Genomic DNA, 22079 nt, shown 5'->3' on the forward strand with positions numbered 1-22079 from the left:
CCCGGCTGACTGGGGAATTAGGAAACGTATGTTCGAAACTATGTCAATGGCTCTTTATCCCCGTACCGCTTGTTAGTCAAACTTTAACTCATCCCACTATGGTATCTGTTTAATAAATGAGTGATTCCTGGATCAGGTACACCAGTCTTTACGATGCTTTAAATTGCAGACCTACAGAAATCGTCCTGAATAGAAATTGATTGTACTAAAGTAATGGATATAAAAAAAACAGCTGCCTCGGACTTAAAACATATAGCGATGTATAATATTGGGTAATTGAAGATAGTTTTGACAGCAAGTAGTTATCCTACATGACGTCATGTTGAAACCTTTCAATAACAGTCGACATGAACATGCCGTGACTAGAATACTTTTGCTGTACATAAAACATAGAAACACGTCATCCTCTCGTCTTGGATTAAGCTATTTCGCTTACCAATGCATAATTTCGTATCACTTCTGCTGAAATGAAAGATTTACAAAGTATCTTCTTTTTTTTGTGATGAAATCTGTCTCGTCCCTGTTATATATTTGGCAGACAAAGTGCCTATCAAAGAGTCCGACTCCTGCAGTGCTTCACCGATAAGTCGTCTTCTTTGGTGTGGTCTCAAAGTACTCAAGAAGTTAAGGAAATGTTTGGGAGAACGCCCTCAACGATTAGGCGAGAGAGGCAGAGTCCAGGGAAAATTCTCCCCTTTGTCCTGTAATTGTGCAGGATTACAACGTCCTTAGCCTACATGTCTTCGCACCCTCTTCACACACCCCAGATCCCAGGGACACACCGGTTTTTTGATCTCCGCTGACTTAGGACACGCTCAACCAGCACCGCGGCTTGCCCCCAGTCGAATTTTAACAAATTTGACGAAGTACTCGAGAAACGAAACTTGTCGCCTCTGCTGAATTTGGGGTAACCATCTAGAGAAATTCCGGAACTTGGGCAAGAGAGTGGGGGAGAAAAGAGAGAAAAGAGGAAATGGAAATTAAATTGATGTGCTCACACAAATTATTTGATGGGTAAACAGGAGGGTAAATATACACATCGGCGTCGATAGTGTGGGTTTATTCTCGTGCTTGAATCCACGGCCAAAGTAAGCCTGGTACCTGACCTGTTGCAGCAGGGGCAGCCAAGTTCAATGAATGTGAACCAACTTTTCTGTCGAGTAGTGCTGTTTAGTCGGGGGGGGGGGGGGGGGACTCAATATCAAACTAAAGTGGAGTAATTATATCATACAGATCAGGCATACGCTTACATCTTGTTTCAGGGTATGGTTTCAGTGGTACGATCAAAAATCATAATAGAGATCAACGACCACTAGACACGTAGTTGAGATATCATGCTATATTGGGAGTTTATTCACTAGCCTTTCAATCCAAAATTTACTTCATGTAAAGGTTATTAGACAGCCCATTCGATGCTGCCGTATTCTATGTAAGATTTGACAATTGACACTGCCCTATAGATGGCAAAACTCATTTCTAATGCCATTAGCATGATTAGACACAATGTTAGATAAGAGTTTATAATTCAGTTCCAAATCAACGGTTTGTAACAAACATACAGACAAGAAAGCCGCAAGGCTTTCTTCAGAGGATCAACTTTGCGAGAGTTTTTACGCAGGAGAACTTTGTCATATCTGTTTGCTGCTTAGTGTCAGACCAAGGAGGTGTGTGATGCCGCCTTGGTCAAAGTACTGTAACGATTTGAATACCGTCGGTATGAGTACCAGTGGAAACACCAAAATCTCCCGAACGTGATTGTGACATGAAAATTGCAAATGATATGTGGTTGTCGAAATCAACGCTATATTGTATGATATCGCACATAATGTTCGATGATGTATGCTGTTTCTTTCTGTTCCTTATAGATCTCTGTGTATGGTGTACTGTAACTGCTGTGTGTGTATTATGTGTGCCGCCCCCTCTAATCATTATATAAGCCCTATATGAAATGTATGCATTTGTACATGTTCACGAATTTGCAAAAGATAGAACGATAGATAAAGAAAGTAAACCAAAAGAACTATGTAAGAAAGTTAGAGAGTGAAAGAGGTGAATAATATACGAGCAGACTGCAATGGAGAAGAATTATAAGTAGGAGACATATTCCGACATTCCCCGCTTGTTGTCACATCGTGTCATTGAGTATGGGTTGCGGTGTTTGCAACAAATGTGGCTGATGTCCTTGTTTTGACTTTATCAAATTTGATTGAACTTGATTGCTTTGCCAAGGGAACCTCTCCCATCAAGAGTTAAAGGAAACATGTGGCTCAGAGGGACATTTTAGTCGAGCCCTCAAACATTTCATTACTTGTGAGAAGAAATGGATTTCATGTTTCATGAGAGAATTATGTCCTATTGGTAAGGGCGTGGTTGTCAAAATCAGTTAAAGATACACTAAGATGATATTCAAGGCAATGATTCATTGGTTGTTATTTACATGTATACATCAATAGCAAAGGTGATGGCTTTTGTGTATAGCCACAAGTGAAATTAGAAACACAAAGTGATGCCCACTAAAAATTTTACTAGCGTGTCGCCCATCTATAGGCGAATTATCGAGATAACTTGCAGAATTTATGAGATGAATGTTTATTCATTTCATTTCATTTATATCATTTCCAACAAAAATATAATCATAGCATAACACGTATACATAGCTATACAAGGTCAATTCAGCTCATTATCATACAAACAATACTGGAAAATATTGTGTGAAATTGTACTGTGACTTCACTATACGAAAGAAAAGTTGTCATGACAGTTCTATGAGGGTTTGATGCCAACTAACAGGGTAACACATTCTCTGCTTCTAAGAAAACATGTGTGAGTTATTTCGTGACCGAAATTTGACTGATAAATGTTAAATGTGTGTCATTATGACGCATTCAGGACATTTTTGGGTACATATCGATATTTTTCTACTATCTTTTCAACGCTCGTATCAATAAATTCACGCAGCATTTCGACGGAGTGAAACCTGGATTTGAGCTTTAAGATGGCATCAGCCTTCAGCTGACATCCGGGTCACTGGCGATATTCAAGGCATGTCGGCGGTTAGCCGCGTTCTCACGTGGAAACCTTGATCCCGTATACTGCTTTCTCACATTCACATGTGAAAATATGAACGGGAAATGAGATTGCTGATCATTGCAACATCCAAACAGAATTCGCGATAAACATACACTAAAACTTCCACACCCACACAAGCACACACACCCGGGGAATACACTGGAATGAATATGATGAGACGCAATACAAAATAACGAAGAATCAAAAGTTATTCAGCAAAAACAAAGAATATTTGTAGGGCTTTTGGTATTCTTTGTAAGACAATTTAACAATTCATCAAAAATTGGTTTCACTGTTATTACCCAAGTGATAACGAATATCAGAACCGATATATTTGCGCACTATTCTACGGCTGTTAACACATTACGTTGCAAGACAGGAAAATGTCTCTCAAGATGGAAAGTTTGATCTGAGTCCGAGACAGGGGTTTACGACAATTTACATCTTTGCAAGGACGTGACGTGAGAAAAAAAAAATAGTAAACAAAAATCGAGCTTTACTTTCTTTGAACCAACAAATAGGTTCCCACCCAAAATCCAAATGGTACTTGCCATCGTGTGTTTGATAAGGGACGATTTACAAAGACTTGTGACATAGCGGACATCTTAGTGGGTCTTCACAGTAGGGCAAGACGGAAGGGGTGGGTAATCGAAAACAAAGCAAAACAAAACAAAACAAAACAAAACAAACCCAGCCATAGATACAAGCATTCATTCCTCAATTTCTGTATTTCTATGGGTGTACACTAAGATAGAGAGGGGGTTGAAGGCAGGTAATAGGAAGCTTATGGATGAAGAAGAGGTATCGGCATGGTTTTTACTGGTCTTTATAAAGTGTGTCACGCTGTACTGGAGAGGAATGTAATCCACCTGCATGGAATTTGAGTTACACTTGTGACAAACCCGTTTTGTTTCCCTGTTAAACTAAAAGGGTCTTTGTGACCATTTTGTAACTACTGTTCCTTTATAAAAAAAAAACTTTATGCACAATAAATATAAAAAAGCTAAGCTCTGCTGAAGAACATAATTATGACATGGCTTTGTATGAATGTGTGCGTACATAAACACAAAGGTATGGGGCAGAGACGTATACAGATAGATTGATACAACATTAACAATACATTGTACAATGAATTATGATATTCTAGTCTGCTGGTTTATCTTTTTGTTTTCTTTATCTTTCTGGATTAGACATCAGGGTGAAGGAACGGAGAACAATTCACATAGTTGTGACAGTTAACTATTGTTATTGTGAAGTGTCACGCGGCTGCCCCTATCTACATACATGATTGAAAATGTAAAGAAATGCGGTTAACGCGATGACAATCAGCCAAAGAAATTCGCAGGTTATAAGTGATCAACGTATGTCGTTGACTTCATGACTTCTCGTCAGAAACGTTGCGGCCGAGACATCGTGAAATAAACACAGTGTTTTACCCTTGTTACGAGTCATGAACTTTTGCACTCATTTTCTGCTCACTAATTACCATGTCAGTACTAATCGTAATTTCCCTGTCTAGCTCTTTCGGAGATCGAGAGGGGAATTTTGCTTGCGGCACAAATAAGAGTTTATGGTTAAATTCAGTTGATAGATAGAGGAATGGTATATCAAGTACTGATAGATAAAGCTGTCTTCAAAACTAAAATGGCTCAAAACAAACAAACGAAAACAAACAATCATGGCTTTAAGCTAATTTAAGCTAATTTAATTACGTCTGTCATATCGATGTTCGCATTCAACCCTTGCTGCAAACTCCATTAAGTTAATTGTGCAGCGAGTCATAGAGTTTGAATAAAAAGAGTTCACTTTAGTTTGTTTTGTTGTTCTCAATGCCATGTTCAGCAGACATGAGAATTTGTTAGTCTTTTTTTTCTGGATTGATCATGAAATTGAAGCAAACATTGGTATGCATTGTTCTAGTATGAAAAAATGTCGTCCCACAAACCTTATTCCAAGACATATTTAGTATACAAGGGTAGACGCATGAAATCGAACGTATTTCAAGTCCAATCCGACGTGCAGCCTGTGTGACCAGTGTGTAGATATTCAGAACAGGATGTCGTATCCACTTACTGTATTCCAGAAATAATGGCATAAGAAAAAGGCTTGTGGAGGTAATCCAGTGGCAGGGTTGACCTACAGATATGACAATTTGACTGGTTTGCAGACAGTCCGTGATTGGTAAGTCAACTGGCATGACTGGCTGACTTGAAAGAGGACGCCGCCACGGCAGGATTCAAGACATTCCTGTGATCGTCTCACGTACAAAACCTATATAAGCGTAGTCTTCTTAAAATAGCGGGTCATTTTACACAAAGACAAGAAGTATCTCATATGGCAACTGAAGGTTTCGAATAGGGAGCATCTGATTGATAAACTTATAAGTACAGAATTTGTATTCAACATTGTTAAATCTTTCTCTAGGATTTGCTTTCCTCGTTGTCCGTTAATTGAATATTCTCTCGTATTAACGGCATGGATTGGAAAATACTCTTGCAAAGTTAGCTGTGCATGTAACGTGCAGAAGCCAAAGAGATCTGAAGCGCAGTTTCGGTACGTTTTATTTATCTATTTTTTATTTATTTATGTATTTATTTATTATTATTATTTTTTTTGGGGGGGGGGTGATAACACTTCGAGGCCTTGCTGTAACCATGGACCTACTTATGTCCATGCTGCAACGAGACCTCGATATCATGATTCGTTATCGCATACACTATAGGAATCAAATGGAAGGTGTTATGAAAGATAAAGTGTTTAAACGTAGACTTTTATTTTCATTTCACAGTTTATAAGTTGTTTTGATTATGGTTTACATTTCGGTAATCTAAGGCCACCTCTCATCATGCTGGCAACACCAGGCCCAAAAGACCAACCCCCCCCCCCCCCCCCACACACACAAGGAGTATATCATAGTTCGTCTAATTCTATCTAATTACAACATGGATTGATGGTGTGACTATAATTCTTCATGATGATTTGTCCTTCTTTGATAGATAGACAGACAGCATCATTTCCTGGAAATTTTTAATTTCATTTTTCAATCAGAAATGAACTCGAAAACAATGGAAAATCCTGTATCCCTCCAATCAAATGAGTGTACAATTGTAATGAACTTGCAGTGGTGGCTTTGAAAAAGAAAGGATTCCGATGCTATAAACGAAAAACATGATTTTTACTCTTTTTGGCGGAATAAATGTTGATTGCCTATCTAACTTTCATAACTTATCTGTTGACTTTGTAGTGAATGTCTCTTGAAAAAACAGAACCAAGAGCAAATATGATATTCCTCGTTTTTGTCTCTTTATGTTCGATTCTTATGAAACTATCACCATTCTGACAGTTGATGTGGTTGATGTGAATCTATTTGATTCAAGTCAAATGTGGATATTGACAAAATTTTATCACACAGAAAAAGTCCTGTCAGAGTTACATGGATTTTTGTCAGCGTTTAGTTAAGAATCCCACGTGTAGAGATGTTATTGCAGTAATTTTGGGTAAGTCGCAGATAGTGTTATGTTTTTACTTTGAAATCATGTATTTGAATGGAGGCCTATAACGTAAACAGTCCTGGTAAAGGTATTTCTGGAGCTGGTAGGCGTGTTTTGGAGAGAATATGCTCCTCTAGATCAATGTTTCCTTAAACTTCTTACTTTTGAAATGAGCGTGGCATCGGGAACAACATCTCTTGTTGTTCTTGGTACGTGTATGTCAAAGAAAATGTCTTGCTGCTTGGAATTTGAGGGAGTTTTTTTTTTTCTCTCCCTGAAATTTTAGACCTGGGAAATTTGAGTGATTGCAAGATGATCTCGTTCACATGCCATCGGCTGGCCCGGTGCGTAGCTTCGCTAACAGGACAGTGAGGAAACGAGCTATAAACGTGATCATTCTGGACAGATATGACTCGGAAATAGACTGGTGCGGTACCTGTGTGCCATATGACTCTAAATCGTTTATAGAGTTGGGTCTCTTTACTCCCATGTCATTGAGTGGTTGCGTTTGCTTATTATGGTGGAATCATTTCTCCAACTTTTGCTTCCGTTAACGTTTTCAATTTCCTTTGAAAACAATCATGCAATTATTTCGTACCTGAATTCCTGAAATGTTTCCTTTGTTTGTGTGCATTTTCATCATAAAACTGATGTCTGGATCAAAGTATTTCTCAGAATCGCAAAAGTATTAGCCGAAACGTTGTTCAGAATGTCGTCATCACTTTCGTCATCTTCTATACACGCAGACCATGCAGACACGTAGGTTGCACAGTCCAAAACAACCTCTTTTTAAAATGATAAAACAGCAAACATCAAGCTATTATCATCAGGTAAACACATTTTTATTTCCATTTTTGCCACTGAAATCGAAAAAAAGAAAGAAAACAGGAGGAGCTGTGAGTAAGGTGGACCCCTGGGTATTCTACATTAGTGAACTTTGCTTCATTCGAATAATCGTATGATTGTACATCGGAGATGTGCCGTTATCGTCGAGGGATTATTATTGCTGGGTGATATCATAATCGGGGCATTATGAAAACTAATGGCCATTCAGTTATTGTCTTGGGTCTGTTGATCCTAAAGAAAGAACGCGCTGTTCTGATAATGAATCTTACATTTGTGAGTAGCTGTACGTGGAAGACCCCGATTTTTCATTTCTTCAGCCATATATCACTTCTCCCATCTACTTGCAGAAGGGATATTTATATCATTTGCAATATCCTGTTAAAACATTAAAACACAGTCGGTAATAAAAGAAGTCAACCAAAGTATTTGAACTATTTTGTGGGTTTCTGTCAATACTATCATCCAGCTGCCTATTTGGGATATATATATTTCGACACAAGATTCCTTTGTTCTTCGACGATCCTAATTGAAATCATGGTAATATAGCAGTGGGCCAGATAGGTCGCGAATATGATGCGCTTCGCCCCATAAATCACGCACACGCACTTCGTTTGACGTCATTAATAGGCCGTGGCCGTTGTAACAAGTATCCGATGTGTGGCCGAGAATAGGAGTGAACTGGTAACGAGGAACATTTCAGCATGAAGCTACAAGCTTCATGATTTCAGCGATAGAATTCCTACCAAGATACGCTGCGGAATGCGTATTCAACTCATATAGTCCATCTTACAAACACCAGTCTCATGTCATCTAAATGGGTTGTCTTTCCCCTTCTCGGTCTGACGGTTTTCGTCCTCTGCGAAGAAACACTGTTTTTGGTTTCAAAAAGGAAACTCTTCTCTGAAATGGATGAAATCAAAATGAGCGACTCAGCCAGAGTTTGACCAAGATCGGACAAATATGATTAACACTAACAAAAGTCAACATGTTTTTCAAAGTCATTTGCCGCAATGCCTTGCCTTGACACCAAAATAGCAGTTATTATGTCACTGTAACAGTATTTGTTAAATGTGTAAAGTAATCAGTTGCATTTGCTGTGAAAACAACAACAACAAAGTGAGGTTAAAGTAATTTTAAGCACACAAATGAGGAATATCAGATTATTAGCTGAGCCGCCTTTTTGTGATAGTCAGGAAATACGGTTTTTATTAGCAGAGTGAAAGAAAACTTAGCCTGTGATATCAATAGACGATGGTTGATTATGGTGGTCTTGTATATCGGCTTTATCTTTTTCTGGTAATTCAGAATTGAAACAGAGGTGAATGAAGTACTTCGTCTATACGTTAACAGTTTTTTTTTCATATGTTACTTGTCAGAGTAAAGACCTCGCCCATTGTTTGGAGAACTTTTATATTCGTCTGCATATTATCGTTAATCGTTCACGTTTGCGCTTTTATTTCACACACACATGTGCGACGGAGAATTAATTTAGAAGTGTAAAACTAATAATAATTGAAAAAAACTAGTAACTAGGAAAAGTAGTAATATTGAAAATGACTTTAGTAAATAAGGCAAACCTCAAGTCCACATAGCAAGACAATTCAGGTTTCATTAAAATCTGGCAGAGAATTTGGCAGTTAAAGAATTTCAAAACTTCATAAATTGTACTTTCCGCGAACAGTCATGACAACCGCTTTCAATTAGATGTGGCGGTGGTGCTGCAAGTAATCGCTTGGACCAAAAAAAAATTATAATAATTATATTTGTTTCCGTCATGAATTAACGAAGAACAAACTGCACTACTTACAACTTTATTTAGCAATGATGACTTTGTAAGAGAGGATGGGGATTACTGGAGTTTCTGAATCATCGACCAATAACATTTTGATGCACGTTCTGCAAACCAACTTGAAAGTTGTGAGGAGATCGATGGTAAAGATACCTTGTCTGATCGGCATGTCAGTTTCAACATAAATTTCAACAGTCCACTACTGTCATATTGTAGCCTGATTCTAATACTAGCACTTTTACTAGTCCGACTGACTATACTTCTATTACAAAAATCAACTAAACTACGATGTCGAACCTAAAAAGTGAAATAACAGCATTAGATTAATTTGGTTCATAGCGTTTCATGCATTTAATCTATAGTGAGTACATTGTACCGGTATCACCAGTGTGAACGATACAGACATGGAGTATATTATGCGTAGCTACAAATGAAATTTTGTCGATATTCTCTATGAATTCGACTTGACTTTGTTTCCTTTGTATCTCTTTTTTTGTTCGTCTCTGTTTTACCTAGCTAGCGGCGAATGTCTCCAACTAGCTGAGAAACAGCGCTGTCGAAATCGACTATGGCCTCGAAGTGGACGTCGGCGATGTGACATTAATTTCCTGCCATTAGTCTACGCTCCGTTCGACGAGGTTCGTATACTTTCCTCCCTCTTGGGAATGCGAGCTCCATAATTGGAGACGAGATAAAGTAATAATCTGAATATAACACGCTTTTCATTCAACGTGAATTATAGGGCAAAGAAGATATATCCATCAGTATAATTCCAATTCTATACTCCTTATAACATGATGTTAAATACAATTACCGTTACAAAGTAAAGGTCATTACACTTTGAGTGTTATGTCACGACATGAATGTTCATGTTGATTGTAAGATAGTGTAAAACAGACACACAGAATGGTTCAAGTTTCAGTGAAACTGGACTCAAAATAAAGAAGTAGTGATGTTTTAAGTCCCACATGCATATTCACCGAATATTGATATCGGCCGCACCTATTATGCAATTAGCAGATGTAGTATCATCTACTCAAATATCTCCCATTCGTTTTACATTACATCTATCTCAAGATCATATTTTAGGTCGATTAATTAGCAACTACAACTTGTTGGCCCCTATGCATAATACAAGCCATAATTGCCAGATCATTGCAATAAAGCTAGAAATTTTGTGCAAAGGATGCACATTTCTTTTTACTTCATGATGAACAGGGATATTAATTGAAGATTCGTGCTTAGATCGATGAGAGATTTTTGAGGCTGTGAGCTCACACTTTATTTGCATGAGTTTTTTTTTTTCTGTTCTTGTTTCACTGAAATGTGTGAAAATTTAAGATCCATTGCTTTCTAAATTTCAGTCGTAGTTGTAGCTCACCTGCATAAGCCAAATGCTCAAGTGAGGTATAATTACCATCATTTATCGTCCGGCGTCCGTCGAACGTTAATGAAAAAAAAAATAATAATTCAGATTCCTCTTGAAAACCCCATGGCAGATTTTTCACTAAACTTGACAGGTAGCATCCCTAGAGGGATAGGATCTTAATATGCAAATGGGCATTATACCTTCATGGGGAGACCCCCAGGGGCCCCAAAGCCCCTAAATTGAAGGATGTTTAAAGATGTTCTTCGCCACAAATGAAAGATCTTATTTGCACATAGTGCTATGAGTACCTAAGTACACTGGCAATGATTGGTGGCTAGTTTTAAGTTTGTTCATGGTCGATGCGATGACCAACTTTGAGCCAAAGCTTTTATGAAACCACTACCTTACTGTTTGCGTAATCTTACACTATATTCATATTCAACATATAAACATTGTGGGACATTGTAAGTGGAGTACAGTGTACGTCGTAGTAGATAGATCACATTTAAAAAATCTATGTCAATGATACAATGAAGTGTGAAACACGTACTGTAACATCCCACTTCCACCAACGTTGTCGCCGAGATTCAACACAGGAGTTTTTGAAGTTGGCGGTTTTCGTGGAATCTATAGTGGTATAGACAACGTGCATGTACAGTGGACCAATTGACTTTTGTCATCTTCTACCGATTTCCTTTTCTCCTGAACACCCTGACGTACACGCAGACTATCTCAGGGAAACAAATGGCTTTTTGGAGCACGCACGCCGGACCGTAATGTTTTATATTTCGGCTTAAAACCTTCAATAAACCCGCTTTATTTCCCGGCATTCATGAGCAACCATCAAAGGGATTAATTCACACCTCGCAACTTTTATTATGCGCCCAGGTTTGTCTAAAGTAGCCTTTGTGACTCCTCCCATTTAGAGCTCGACTATTCAACCCTAACCACCTCAGTCACGTGACTTGCCGAGTTCATTTAGGGAATTTCAAAGATTGAAGGAGTTTATGACCCATTTTTCCTCTAACTTGCGCGTGTTGAAGAGCCTTAAAAAGGGGGCAATGCATCCAACCTTCGTGATGGCTCTTGAGTTTCGGACAAGGCAAAGAGAAGCTGTGTAGGAGGAGTGTTTGTAAACAAGATTACGTAAAGTTGGTGACAAAACCCAGCATTACTCGGATAGCTTTGAAGAAGAAGGTGGCGACGATCCTTTCTGTAGCGTCATTTCACGAATTTCGTTTTGTTTTTCGATTTTCAATTCTAGAATTCTTTTGTTAGGGAGATGACCAGATGGAAACGCAGTGTGTTTTCAACATTCATCTTTGCAACCACTGTCTTCAACTCTATATCATTATCATAATAAATCACCTTTATTACTAGTAAGTATTATCATAATTGTGTTCATATCATTAAAGCACGGAAGTGAAAATACCAAGGCGAAAGGCAGTAGGCCTACCATGATGACACTATGTTCATTTTCACAGAGCTCTTTTTTTTTCCTCGTTTGTTCTTGACGCATGCATCAATGGGTATGATATGCACGAACTCACAATATTTCATTGATTTTGCCATCACTTTTTAAATGAGATGTTCATTTAGGAGTTAAGCATGTACTCCGTCAACAAATTTAGACAAGTACATATTTATATATTAAGGAGGACATTCCCACATGCCGAAACTATTTCACATACTTGTTTTTGTTAGCAAAAAAAAAAAAATGATATCTAAAATGTCTTCGTAGTGGATATTAAATGAATAAATGACTCAAGTTTTGCGCTCAGAAAAGAAGAAGAAGAGAGTATAATATAGTCATTCTTACGACACTGTGAACAATGACTTGAAAATTAATTTTTGGTTCGATGAGTTGACTAATATCGCAGCAAATTTAGAGGAATTCGCGATTCTGGCTTCCCTTTGTTTGAGTTTGTCCTGCATGCACCCAATTTTATCTGAAGATATTCCAGTGCACCACAATTACATGGAGATAGCATGATTACAACTATCATATCTGGCGGTAGAAGAGTGGAAAAGGCTCACACAAGAATGAAACAAAAACAAGAAAAAAATAAAGGTCTTTTCCTCCATACATCTGGGATTAATAATGATGATTAAATTTAGGGAAATATGCAGCAGAAATTCGTTTTATTGCTCCATTGTGAAGGGTAGCGGTAGATATGATGGGACTGATTAGTCACAAATTGTTCGACAGAAATTATCCTTTGATGTCACGCCGCTGATGATGAGTTCAGCGATAGAGATTGTGAGCCAACATAGTGAATAGGAAGAATCTAATGAAGATGAAATGATCATACTATTTCATAAATGAAGAAGATAAATTGTATTTAGGAAGCGGAAATGATTGTGATTCTGTGCTCTAGTAAATTTCATGAAATTTGTTGATAAATGTCACAATATACAAAGTGTTGATAAGCATTTTCATTTCTAACACAAAGGATTTAAACTCTGTCCAGTGGCTCGAATGATGTTGGTGCAACACGTGTCTTTTACCAAAACAGTATCACGCAATGAAAAATCTATAAACTGTTCCTCTAGAAAACAAACAAACAAACAAACAAACAAACAAACAGAGAAAGAGGTTGTTCATCCTTAATTATATTTAAATGAACAAGTTATTTCCATATCGTATTGGGCAGACATGCCAACATAGGAGGATGTAAAATCAGTGTCAGGTTGTGTAATCTTCTGTCAGGGATGCAACATTTTTGAGATGCTAGAATATCCAGCAAATCGACGCGTCGATTCATTTGCTTTATGCAAGTTCTGTTTAAGCTATAATTAGTGGAAGATTACGAATGATTAAGAATTGAACTTGCAGGTCTGTTCTCGTGTGGAGTGAGAACGAATTCACGTCACGTTTCACTCACGTTAAAGCACTGAAATTAAAACAGAACTTGTGCCGTTTAACCCTGCGAAAGCTCATCTTGAAATAATATTTCTAAGAACGGGTGTTAACCGCCCGGGGGATTCTATTCCAAATAATGTGGAATTGTGAATATTATGAAGTATTGATAGGCCCCTACATCAGTCTTGAGTAAGAGGTGTCTATTTCTCGAGGGCTGCATGATCGGACAATCTCTTTTAACTTCTCATTATACAGCTCTGGGAAAAACGACAATTATGAAGCCGTCCCTTGAGCAATGAGACGACTGTTTTTGTTGACTCTGAAAACATGGAACGGCAAGCGAGGAAAGTTGATCGCATAGATTGGCAAAAAAATCATCCCGATTAAATACTATATGAGAATAGTTTCAAGGGCATTTTGTGATGAAGTCCTTTTTTATCATGAACGAAGGAGAAATTGATGCGAAACGTACGAGTCTGGGCAGTCGACTTGAAAGAGGCGGCTTTTATTGGGCGTAAGATAGCTGCTCCACGGAGACCCTTCTCCGCTATTGTGCTGCCAAAGAAATCTCGCTAGACTGGGGAGCAAACTCACCGCATTTGTGAGCATATTAGAATGAATAGTGGTAATGCAATTCTGTATTCTTTGGAATCAATTGAGCGTGGATATTGTGAAGAAGGGCAGTTTAAATAGCAGAAGAAGAAGGCGAAGTAACAAAACAGCGGTGAGCGCAGATCAAAGGAAAAGGGCCGCCCGAGAGCGGCCCGCTCTTTGATGTGTGCCGTGCTATAGCTACGGCTTGACGTCGACCTATTGTCGCTATTGTGGCGCTTGTGTAGAGCGCAGCGTGCTCTATGCAGGGTGTTAAGAACAGAGACGTTTAACCTCTGATTCTTGTCGATCGCCGCTACAAAAATGGAACTGTTTCAATTCAAAAGTACCTTTTTCTAACAGATGGAAACGCTCTTAGAATTGACAGAGTAACAAATACCTCCTGCATGCTCCTGAGTGTGACTCCGGTTGGTGCGCGTTCTTGCGTTTTATCGCGCGTTTTCAGGTTTTCAATTTTCTTTCGGGATGGAGGACGAAATGGGCAGCGCCAGGTTTCGTCTGGCCGAAAGAAGTAGCCGCAACAGGAAATAACGAAATCCCACAAACATTTTCAAAGAAACTAATACAGTTTTCGCAATCCGACTCAATCACCCAACTGTGAAATTAAGGACTGTAACGATTATCCTTTGTACCTCTCTCTGCTTTTCAATTTCGTCACGTTGTTGGAAAAAGAAGCCGCTGATTTAGGTAGAGCATCACTTAATATCGAACTAGGATGCTATCGACAAGAGTTTGACTGTTATTCTGACTGCCTTACGCCGCGTTTAAACTCACATCTCGGTAATTTTATGCCCCAGTGAAACATTTTTCTCGTTACCTTTGAAGTCCCCGTGAATGCCGTCCATGCGAAACATAAGTCTACTTGTCGGTCACTTTGTGATGAGGTGGGTGCATACCTCGACAGGGTGCTACAATTATTTCGGCTTCATTTAAATTTCAAATGACTGCATTCACCGATGGAAATAGCCGTTTTGTGAGATATATGCACTCGAAGGCTCATTTTACCCCTATTTTCAAAATAGAGTTGTTTTGAAAACAAATACACAAATCAAGGAAGCCGCAAGAGTATGGGTTGAAATATATAGCTGGTTGATCAATGTGATCATAAAGCAGTTGTTCATTTGTTTTTGCCCTCAGTTTTCAATGCTGTCCTTCCTTTGCGGTAGATCTTGCTGACGCAATGGATTATACACTGGAATTTGAAAAAATCGAACACTATCGACGGAAATACACACTTAAAACACCGCAACCTTTATTAGCATCCTAAATGTGTCCCTACTTCTTGTATTTTGTCCCTCTCTCTCCCTCTCTCTCTTTCACACACTCGTTCTTTCGAAGTACATTGAATTTTGCGTGTATTCTCACACAACTTGCTTTGTTTGTGTTTAGAGAATTTCATCTAAATCAAACTCTTCATGAAACAAATCAATTTTCATATTTTTCCCTTGCCTACCCTTCTCTTACCCTCCCACCTGTCCCATCCACCTGACCCCCCCCCCCCCCCCCCCCCCCCGCCCCCCTCTTCCATCCTCTTCCCCCATTCAGACGCGAGAGCAGCAGTTGGTATGCCGAGAGGACGCCATCCTAGGATTCGGACCGTGCCCCACCCAGCGCACACACACTGCCAACTACTCGATGAACTGTGAGCTGAACAAGAACACGAGACGGTGCGAGCTGCCCTCGCTCAAGGTGGGTGCGGGACACGACGTAAGAAACTCATATATTTGTGTGTGTGTGTGTTTGTGTGTGTGTGTGTTTTTGTGTGTGTGTTTATTTGTAAATTGTAAGCATTCTCAGATTAGCTGCAATATGCAGGATAAAAGCCATCTCAAACAATGATGTACGTTTCATCAAAATTAAACAAACTGTGAAAGTAACGGAATGTGAAAGTTTCTCACGTTTTCATTAAAAAAGTGGTATTTATCACAACCACAATAGATGAGGTGGTGACGTCATTGCTTCACAAAGCATCCAAATGTTCGCTAAATTTATGTTTTTCACAGAAAATTAAGTGGAATCGCTTAAATCCTTAAAGTGGAATAATTGTCTTCTTAAAGCACAGTGTCACACACACACACACACACACACACACTCAAAAACTTCCAGTAGTGACGAGTGGGGATCTTAAAGTTGAATAATTATTGTCTTCTAAAATTACACACATACACACACACACACACATACTCAAAAACTTCCAATAACGACAAGTGGGGATATATAGTTGCGAAATCATTTTCTCAGAAACGTGATTTTATCGTTATTTGCTCACCAATGAGAGAATCAGTTGTGACAAAACAGTAGCCATGGTGACAAAGTGTCTAACACAGAATGCAGAATGCATCAATTCGTCAAGTTTGAAACCACCCAAATCAATGATATAATTGACGCTACTGATGATATTGACAGTGGTTGTAATATCTAACAAAGGGGCTTTAACACGTCGAGGTACTGATGGTAATCATTATGATGATAAGAGAGCCTATATCAATGTGAGAATGATATTGCTGATATTGACAACAATATTGATAATAATCATTGAGTGTGAGGTGTGAACTCTTGATACAAACCGTATTCTAGTAAACCAGCTTGTGATTTAAAGCGGTATAGATCTCAGTGATGACTGATGTGCATATAGATGTCTGTGACAATAACTGGCAAAGTTCTGTCACTTGATGTTATTTCTAATGATCAGATTGAAAGCAAGATGCACGATGTATGAAATATGTGGACAATAATTGACAAATTTCTGTCATTTTTTGTTATTTATCACCTCTAGGTAAAAGCGAGATGCAAAGTGTATGAAATCTGTGACCAAGCTGTTCTCATTTCGGGTGGTTGGAGTCGCCAAATTAGTCAGCAGACTCAGGCAGACAACATCCGGGACATGTACACCGCCCTCCGCAAAAATGGATTCAGGCGGCCCAGCATCAAGACGTTCTTTGCTGATACAGGCAGCGTGCTAGGTATTTACCAACATCACTTCCTCATTACCATGGTAACCAAAACAGACCGCATCCAACCCATGCCTTCTTTGTTGTAATGTTTCCGAAAGAGGAACCCCGTGGAGGGTGGGGCCAATAGTAATTGGTACTAGTCAATGATCAGACAGACAGAGACAGGATGAAGAGTTCGCTGGCTTGGCGAAGAGCTGTCATCTTCTTTTTACGGTATTTTGTACTTTTTTAATGCCAAAATACTGTAGGTTTAATAGAAAGTGTCATTTTCCCCCAAATGTTATAAGAGCACATATTTATAGCAAGAACGGTAAAAATACTGTTTTTTCCAACAAAAAATGAATTCACCCTTTCAGCCGTCAAAAAAAAACCAAAAAAAAAACCAAAAAAACTGCAATGCTGTTTATAAGGTTGGCATCCCTATTTGGTGGAATATCAATCTAAAGCTGGCCCGTATTACTTAGTATTTAGATCAACAGATTTACTCCTGTCTGCAGAGAGCTACTGTGAAAGATTCTGTGATAGTGATGGTCTATCTTGAATCACATATATTATGCAGAAAACATCGACGAGGAGGGACTACGTCACTCATATCCGGCCACCCACAAGATAGCCATTCAGAATCACCTTAGCGCACTGTGCAGGAATCCATACTGTGTGGAGAGTTTGGTTATCTACCTCAACAGCCCCACCCTAGCGGATGGAACAATGCTGCTATGGGACCTGGATCAAGATGGCATCGTGAGTCAGACACTTTGATGATGATAGATTAAGATAATGATAATAATGATAGTTTGCTGGTAATAAAAATGACGATAATAATGTATAAATCATGTACAATGTGTACATAGTGTATTTCTCTCTTTTCTAGTCCTTGCTTGATATCTTTACACGAGCAACAGTCGGAATAATGCTTCACCTAACCACGAGTTCCATGACATTTCCTGCTGCGACTATTGCTCTCATAAAATATCTGCACGCTAGGTCAAACATGAATTTTATCCACAAACATAACTCTTAATCTCGTTCTAATATCAAACTAACCCTAACCGTAAGTCCTTGTAGAAATTAAGACTGGAGCAATTGTCGCAGGAGCAAATGTTGTGTCACCTAACTACCAGACTACTGGGTCACTTTTGAGATAGTGGATAGGACTCTCAACTTTTGATTGACGGTCCCGAGTTAGAATCCCATCAAGTGCTTACGTCCTTGGATGAGATGTAATTTACCCATCATGTCCCTCTCGACCCAGGTGTATAAATGGGTACCTGGCAACGCTCGGGTTATAGTGGCAGGCCCTCTGTTAGAGCAGTGGCAACACTATAGAGGCTACCCTGGACAAAGAAAACCATTTTATTATCAATATTACACCATGCCTCTAAAAAGGAACCCTAAAATTTGAACTCATCTGACCCTAATGTTAGATTAAAAGTCACGATTCACACCCATGCATGTTAGCATAAAAATATTTCATTATCTGTATTACCTGAATTAACTACGATGACATCCTATTAAACGTCAAAGACTTGTAGAGTGTCATTCAAATGATCCAATCCTGAGCCTTAGGAGTTCCATGTGATGTATCCACGGGGTGGTCAGTTTATGCAATCTGGATTAAATTCATTTTATGCTTCTGTTCCCAGTGATCATTGAAAGTTGTCCAGACATCATTAGATCTAAATATTTCAATTAGAAAATATTCTTTGTTTACTCTAATTGGAATTTTGCTCTTATAAAAGACGAGAGGTATTGATGAATTATGGGGGGTTTTTTTCAGTTTATTGATGACATTTTTGGTTGGTTTGTACCCTTGCAGGCTGATGAAAATGAACAGTACACTGTGGCTGAGTTCCTCCATGACATTGCAGACTGCAGTGCAAGACAAGTCTATATCATTGCTGACCAGAGCTTCTCCGGACGACTGGTCAGTGCCCTGGAGTCCGCCCCTGACCAGCACCACCCGAATGTGGTCATCTTCACCAGCGGAGGGAGTCTGGAGTATTCATGGAACAGCGAGCTGACCAGCCAGTGGGTCAACTCCAACCACACCACGATGTGTGTGGACGACATCTATAGGGTCAGTATGTTAACAAACTTTGACCACAACATATGTCAAAATTTCTTAGTGGGATTACACATTATTGTGCATATTATCATAATCTTATTTGGTTCTGCAGCTTCCATCACACACTAGGTACCAATCAAACATGCCATGTAGGGGAATGCACATTTACCAAGCATTCAAGTTGTAGGCAAAATACTTGTTTAAATCCTTCCAAATATTTGCATACCAATATATCAACTTTGTTTAGCATGTATTAGTGAGCCCAACTAGACTAAGAGAACATCAGCTCCGAAATGCTTGGTGAAGAGCATTTGTAACTCTTTTTATACCCTGCTTGGGTGTGATTTTGTGACATACTTTTTGAGTCACTTTTGTCTTACCTTGTTCCGATGCCACAAAATGTTGATAAGAATTAACTCTGGCTAACACTGTCATTGATTTAAGTTAATCATAACATAGTTCAGCAGTATACTGAAAGTTACATTTATATTATCGGGAAGTTTATGTCCTCTTACATATTCACATTCAAATTTTACATAATATGTTGAAGTTTAACTTGTTTTTTTTTTATATATATTTTATGTAGACTTGATAAAAAGACAGGTCAAGTATTTATTGAGAATGTAAGATATTGTAGGGCATCTGCTCTGTAATCTGTGCCAAAAGTCCTAAAACTTGATTTTTATCTGTTATTTCTTCACTTGTTTCACATCTTCCGAGCAGGACTACCAGGAGAACCTGACGTCGACACCTCTCATGTTTGAAAGTTCATGGAATGCAGCAAACACCACTCTGTTTGGCGCCCCCTGTGACACCCTCCCCTTCCTTACCCCACACGAACTCCGTGTCACCTACATGGGCTGCCAAAACCTTCCCATGACTCTCTGGTACTTCCAATTCCAGTCTGCGAGGACGAGGCACAGTCGCAGGCGGTAGCGCCCCCTGGTGGTAGCGCCCCCAGGTGGTAGCGCCCTCAGTCGGGAATGGCCGTGATATTGCAAACATTTTGGACTTTATATGCACAGTTGTGTGGAAAATACTTTCGTTTGTTTTTTGAAAACAGACTTTTCTTTATGTTGTGTAAGTACTGTTTTGTCTTTGAGCTTTGTCGTAAAGACAGTTGACAAATCTCAATAGAATATTTTATATATATTTGAACAACAAATCTGAGTAAATGTATTGCTACAACTCTGGCAGGTATGGTGTGCATAGTACAGTATGTCACATGTAAATGAAGTGATAAAACTGATACCTTATTTATGAAAGCATAATTCATCAGATTTTTTCAAAGAGTAGAAAAGAAATATACAGTAGCTGCTCTTTTTTAAAAAACAAATTAATTACAAAAGCAGTACCACTGGTGCGAAGTATCATGTATCCGAGTTGAGTAATAGTCAATACATATCTTAACTTCTTCAATTCGGTGTACAAGTCTAATTTATAACTCGTTCTCTGTACACAGAAGTAGAGGAATACAATGACCCCGATTTTAGCGACTTAAATATGTTATTTTATATTTGGCACAGCAAAAAAAAGTCAGTCTATCTTTTATAGTCAAAAGTGGCTGTTCTGTCATTCATTCATGGTCACGAAAAGCTTCATGGGTGGAGCGTTTGAGCAGCATTTGTAAGAAAGAAGGAATGAGGTAATTCTAAGTCAGCATCGTTGTGTGTACTCCATGTAGTACTTTGTTTAATGTGTACGTAAATGAATTATTGGACAGGACACTGTGCTCTATGTAAAGAATATAGATGAGATACAGAATTGAGAACTTGCTCATAAATAAGGGCATGTTGCAGATATTTTCTCCAGCAATAATTCTGAAGAAAAATTCAGTCTGCTCCATCTTTTGGGTGATTCTTCAGTTTAATGTAGAGATGAGGAATCATTTTTGTCTAATAACAAAACAAGATTCAGAGTTTTTAAGTAGGTTTTATTCTTGCCAGTAAACCAATAAATCTTATATTCAGGTTACTGAGCACCATGTGAAAGACACAGTTTACTATGCCTTATGATGATCTATGTTTTTGTCGATTGTAATTAGTGGTTCTGTGTGCCAGGCTATACCTGTATGTAAATATCTGTGACTGTACATTTTAAAAAAGGAATTATGAAAAGAGAGAACTATTGCCTACAAAAGGTTAACTTTCCTTTTTGTTGTTGCTTTGTAGGGAATACACAGTAAACAGAAACTGTTTGAAAAGCAAAATGAGCATGTATTATTTGATGAATGATCTAGCCACTTTGACGATACAGGAATGTTGAAACTTGTGATGTGTTACGATTCGGGAGTACATGCAGCTTAGGACGAAAATATCATTATGGATACTGGACAAACCATGTTGATGCTTCTGTTTACATACGACTGTGTTAACCGTACATTGTGGATGATAACAATATCAGCAAACTTCACAATTAAGCTCACGTTCTGGCTATGTCCCACCGATATCAGTGAAAATTTTGTTTATTTCCTGTTTAAGTTGTTTACGCTGCCATCATACAGTATCCTTCTGGTTTACAATATTTATTTCAAGTGAAGTATAATCTCACTGAAGGAAGGGAAGAATAATCTTTTGTGAAATGTAATATCATTAATTATGATGTAATATCATCATTATGTAATATCAGTGATACATCTAAAACAGAATCACTGGAATTATTTGCTTTGAGAAATGGCACAACTGGCAAATTGAAATACTCCTTTTTTAAACTGATGTATAAGCAACACTGAGTGGGTTTACCATGACTTCTGTTTTTCTCGTACGACTGTACTTAAAATCATACATTTCCAATTTCGTTGTACCAACTTCTGATAGAGACTTAGAGATCTTAACACATCAACCTGCTAGAGTCCAACACCATCTCTTGTGAGTGTACATACTTTAGCTCAGGTGAGTTGACAATAAAACAATATGTACTAAGTATCTATGGTTGAGCGTGTCATGCCGTCATAACTTTAACCCTTGTTCAATATATCATCATAGTAGCAAACTCGCAATGAAATACATGAACACCGTGTGA

At 38.5% G+C, this 22079-nt stretch overlaps 1 protein-coding gene across 1 annotated transcript in view; it reads left to right on the forward strand.

The window, feature by feature from the left end:
• LOC139724466 (uncharacterized) overlaps positions 1-21374 on the forward strand; it is a 33391-nt gene extending 12017 nt beyond the window's left edge. The window contains exons 2-7 of the mRNA XM_071635603.1: positions 9708-9833; positions 15585-15728; positions 16816-17002; positions 17553-17734; positions 18810-19070; positions 19782-21374. Of these exons, the coding sequence (XP_071491704.1) occupies positions 9708-9833; positions 15585-15728; positions 16816-17002; positions 17553-17734; positions 18810-19070; positions 19782-19994 (1113 nt within the window). The 3' untranslated portion in view covers positions 19995-21374. The remainder of the gene's footprint in view (positions 1-9707; positions 9834-15584; positions 15729-16815; positions 17003-17552; positions 17735-18809; positions 19071-19781) is intronic.
• Positions 21375-22079: the final 705 nt, after the last annotated feature.

This window comes from Diadema antillarum, unplaced genomic scaffold (genome assembly GCF_040938485.1).
Source record: "Diadema antillarum isolate AM-2024a unplaced genomic scaffold, OU_Dant_1.0 scf00000215, whole genome shotgun sequence".
Lineage (NCBI taxonomy): Eukaryota > Metazoa > Echinodermata > Echinoidea > Diadematoida > Diadematidae > Diadema > Diadema antillarum.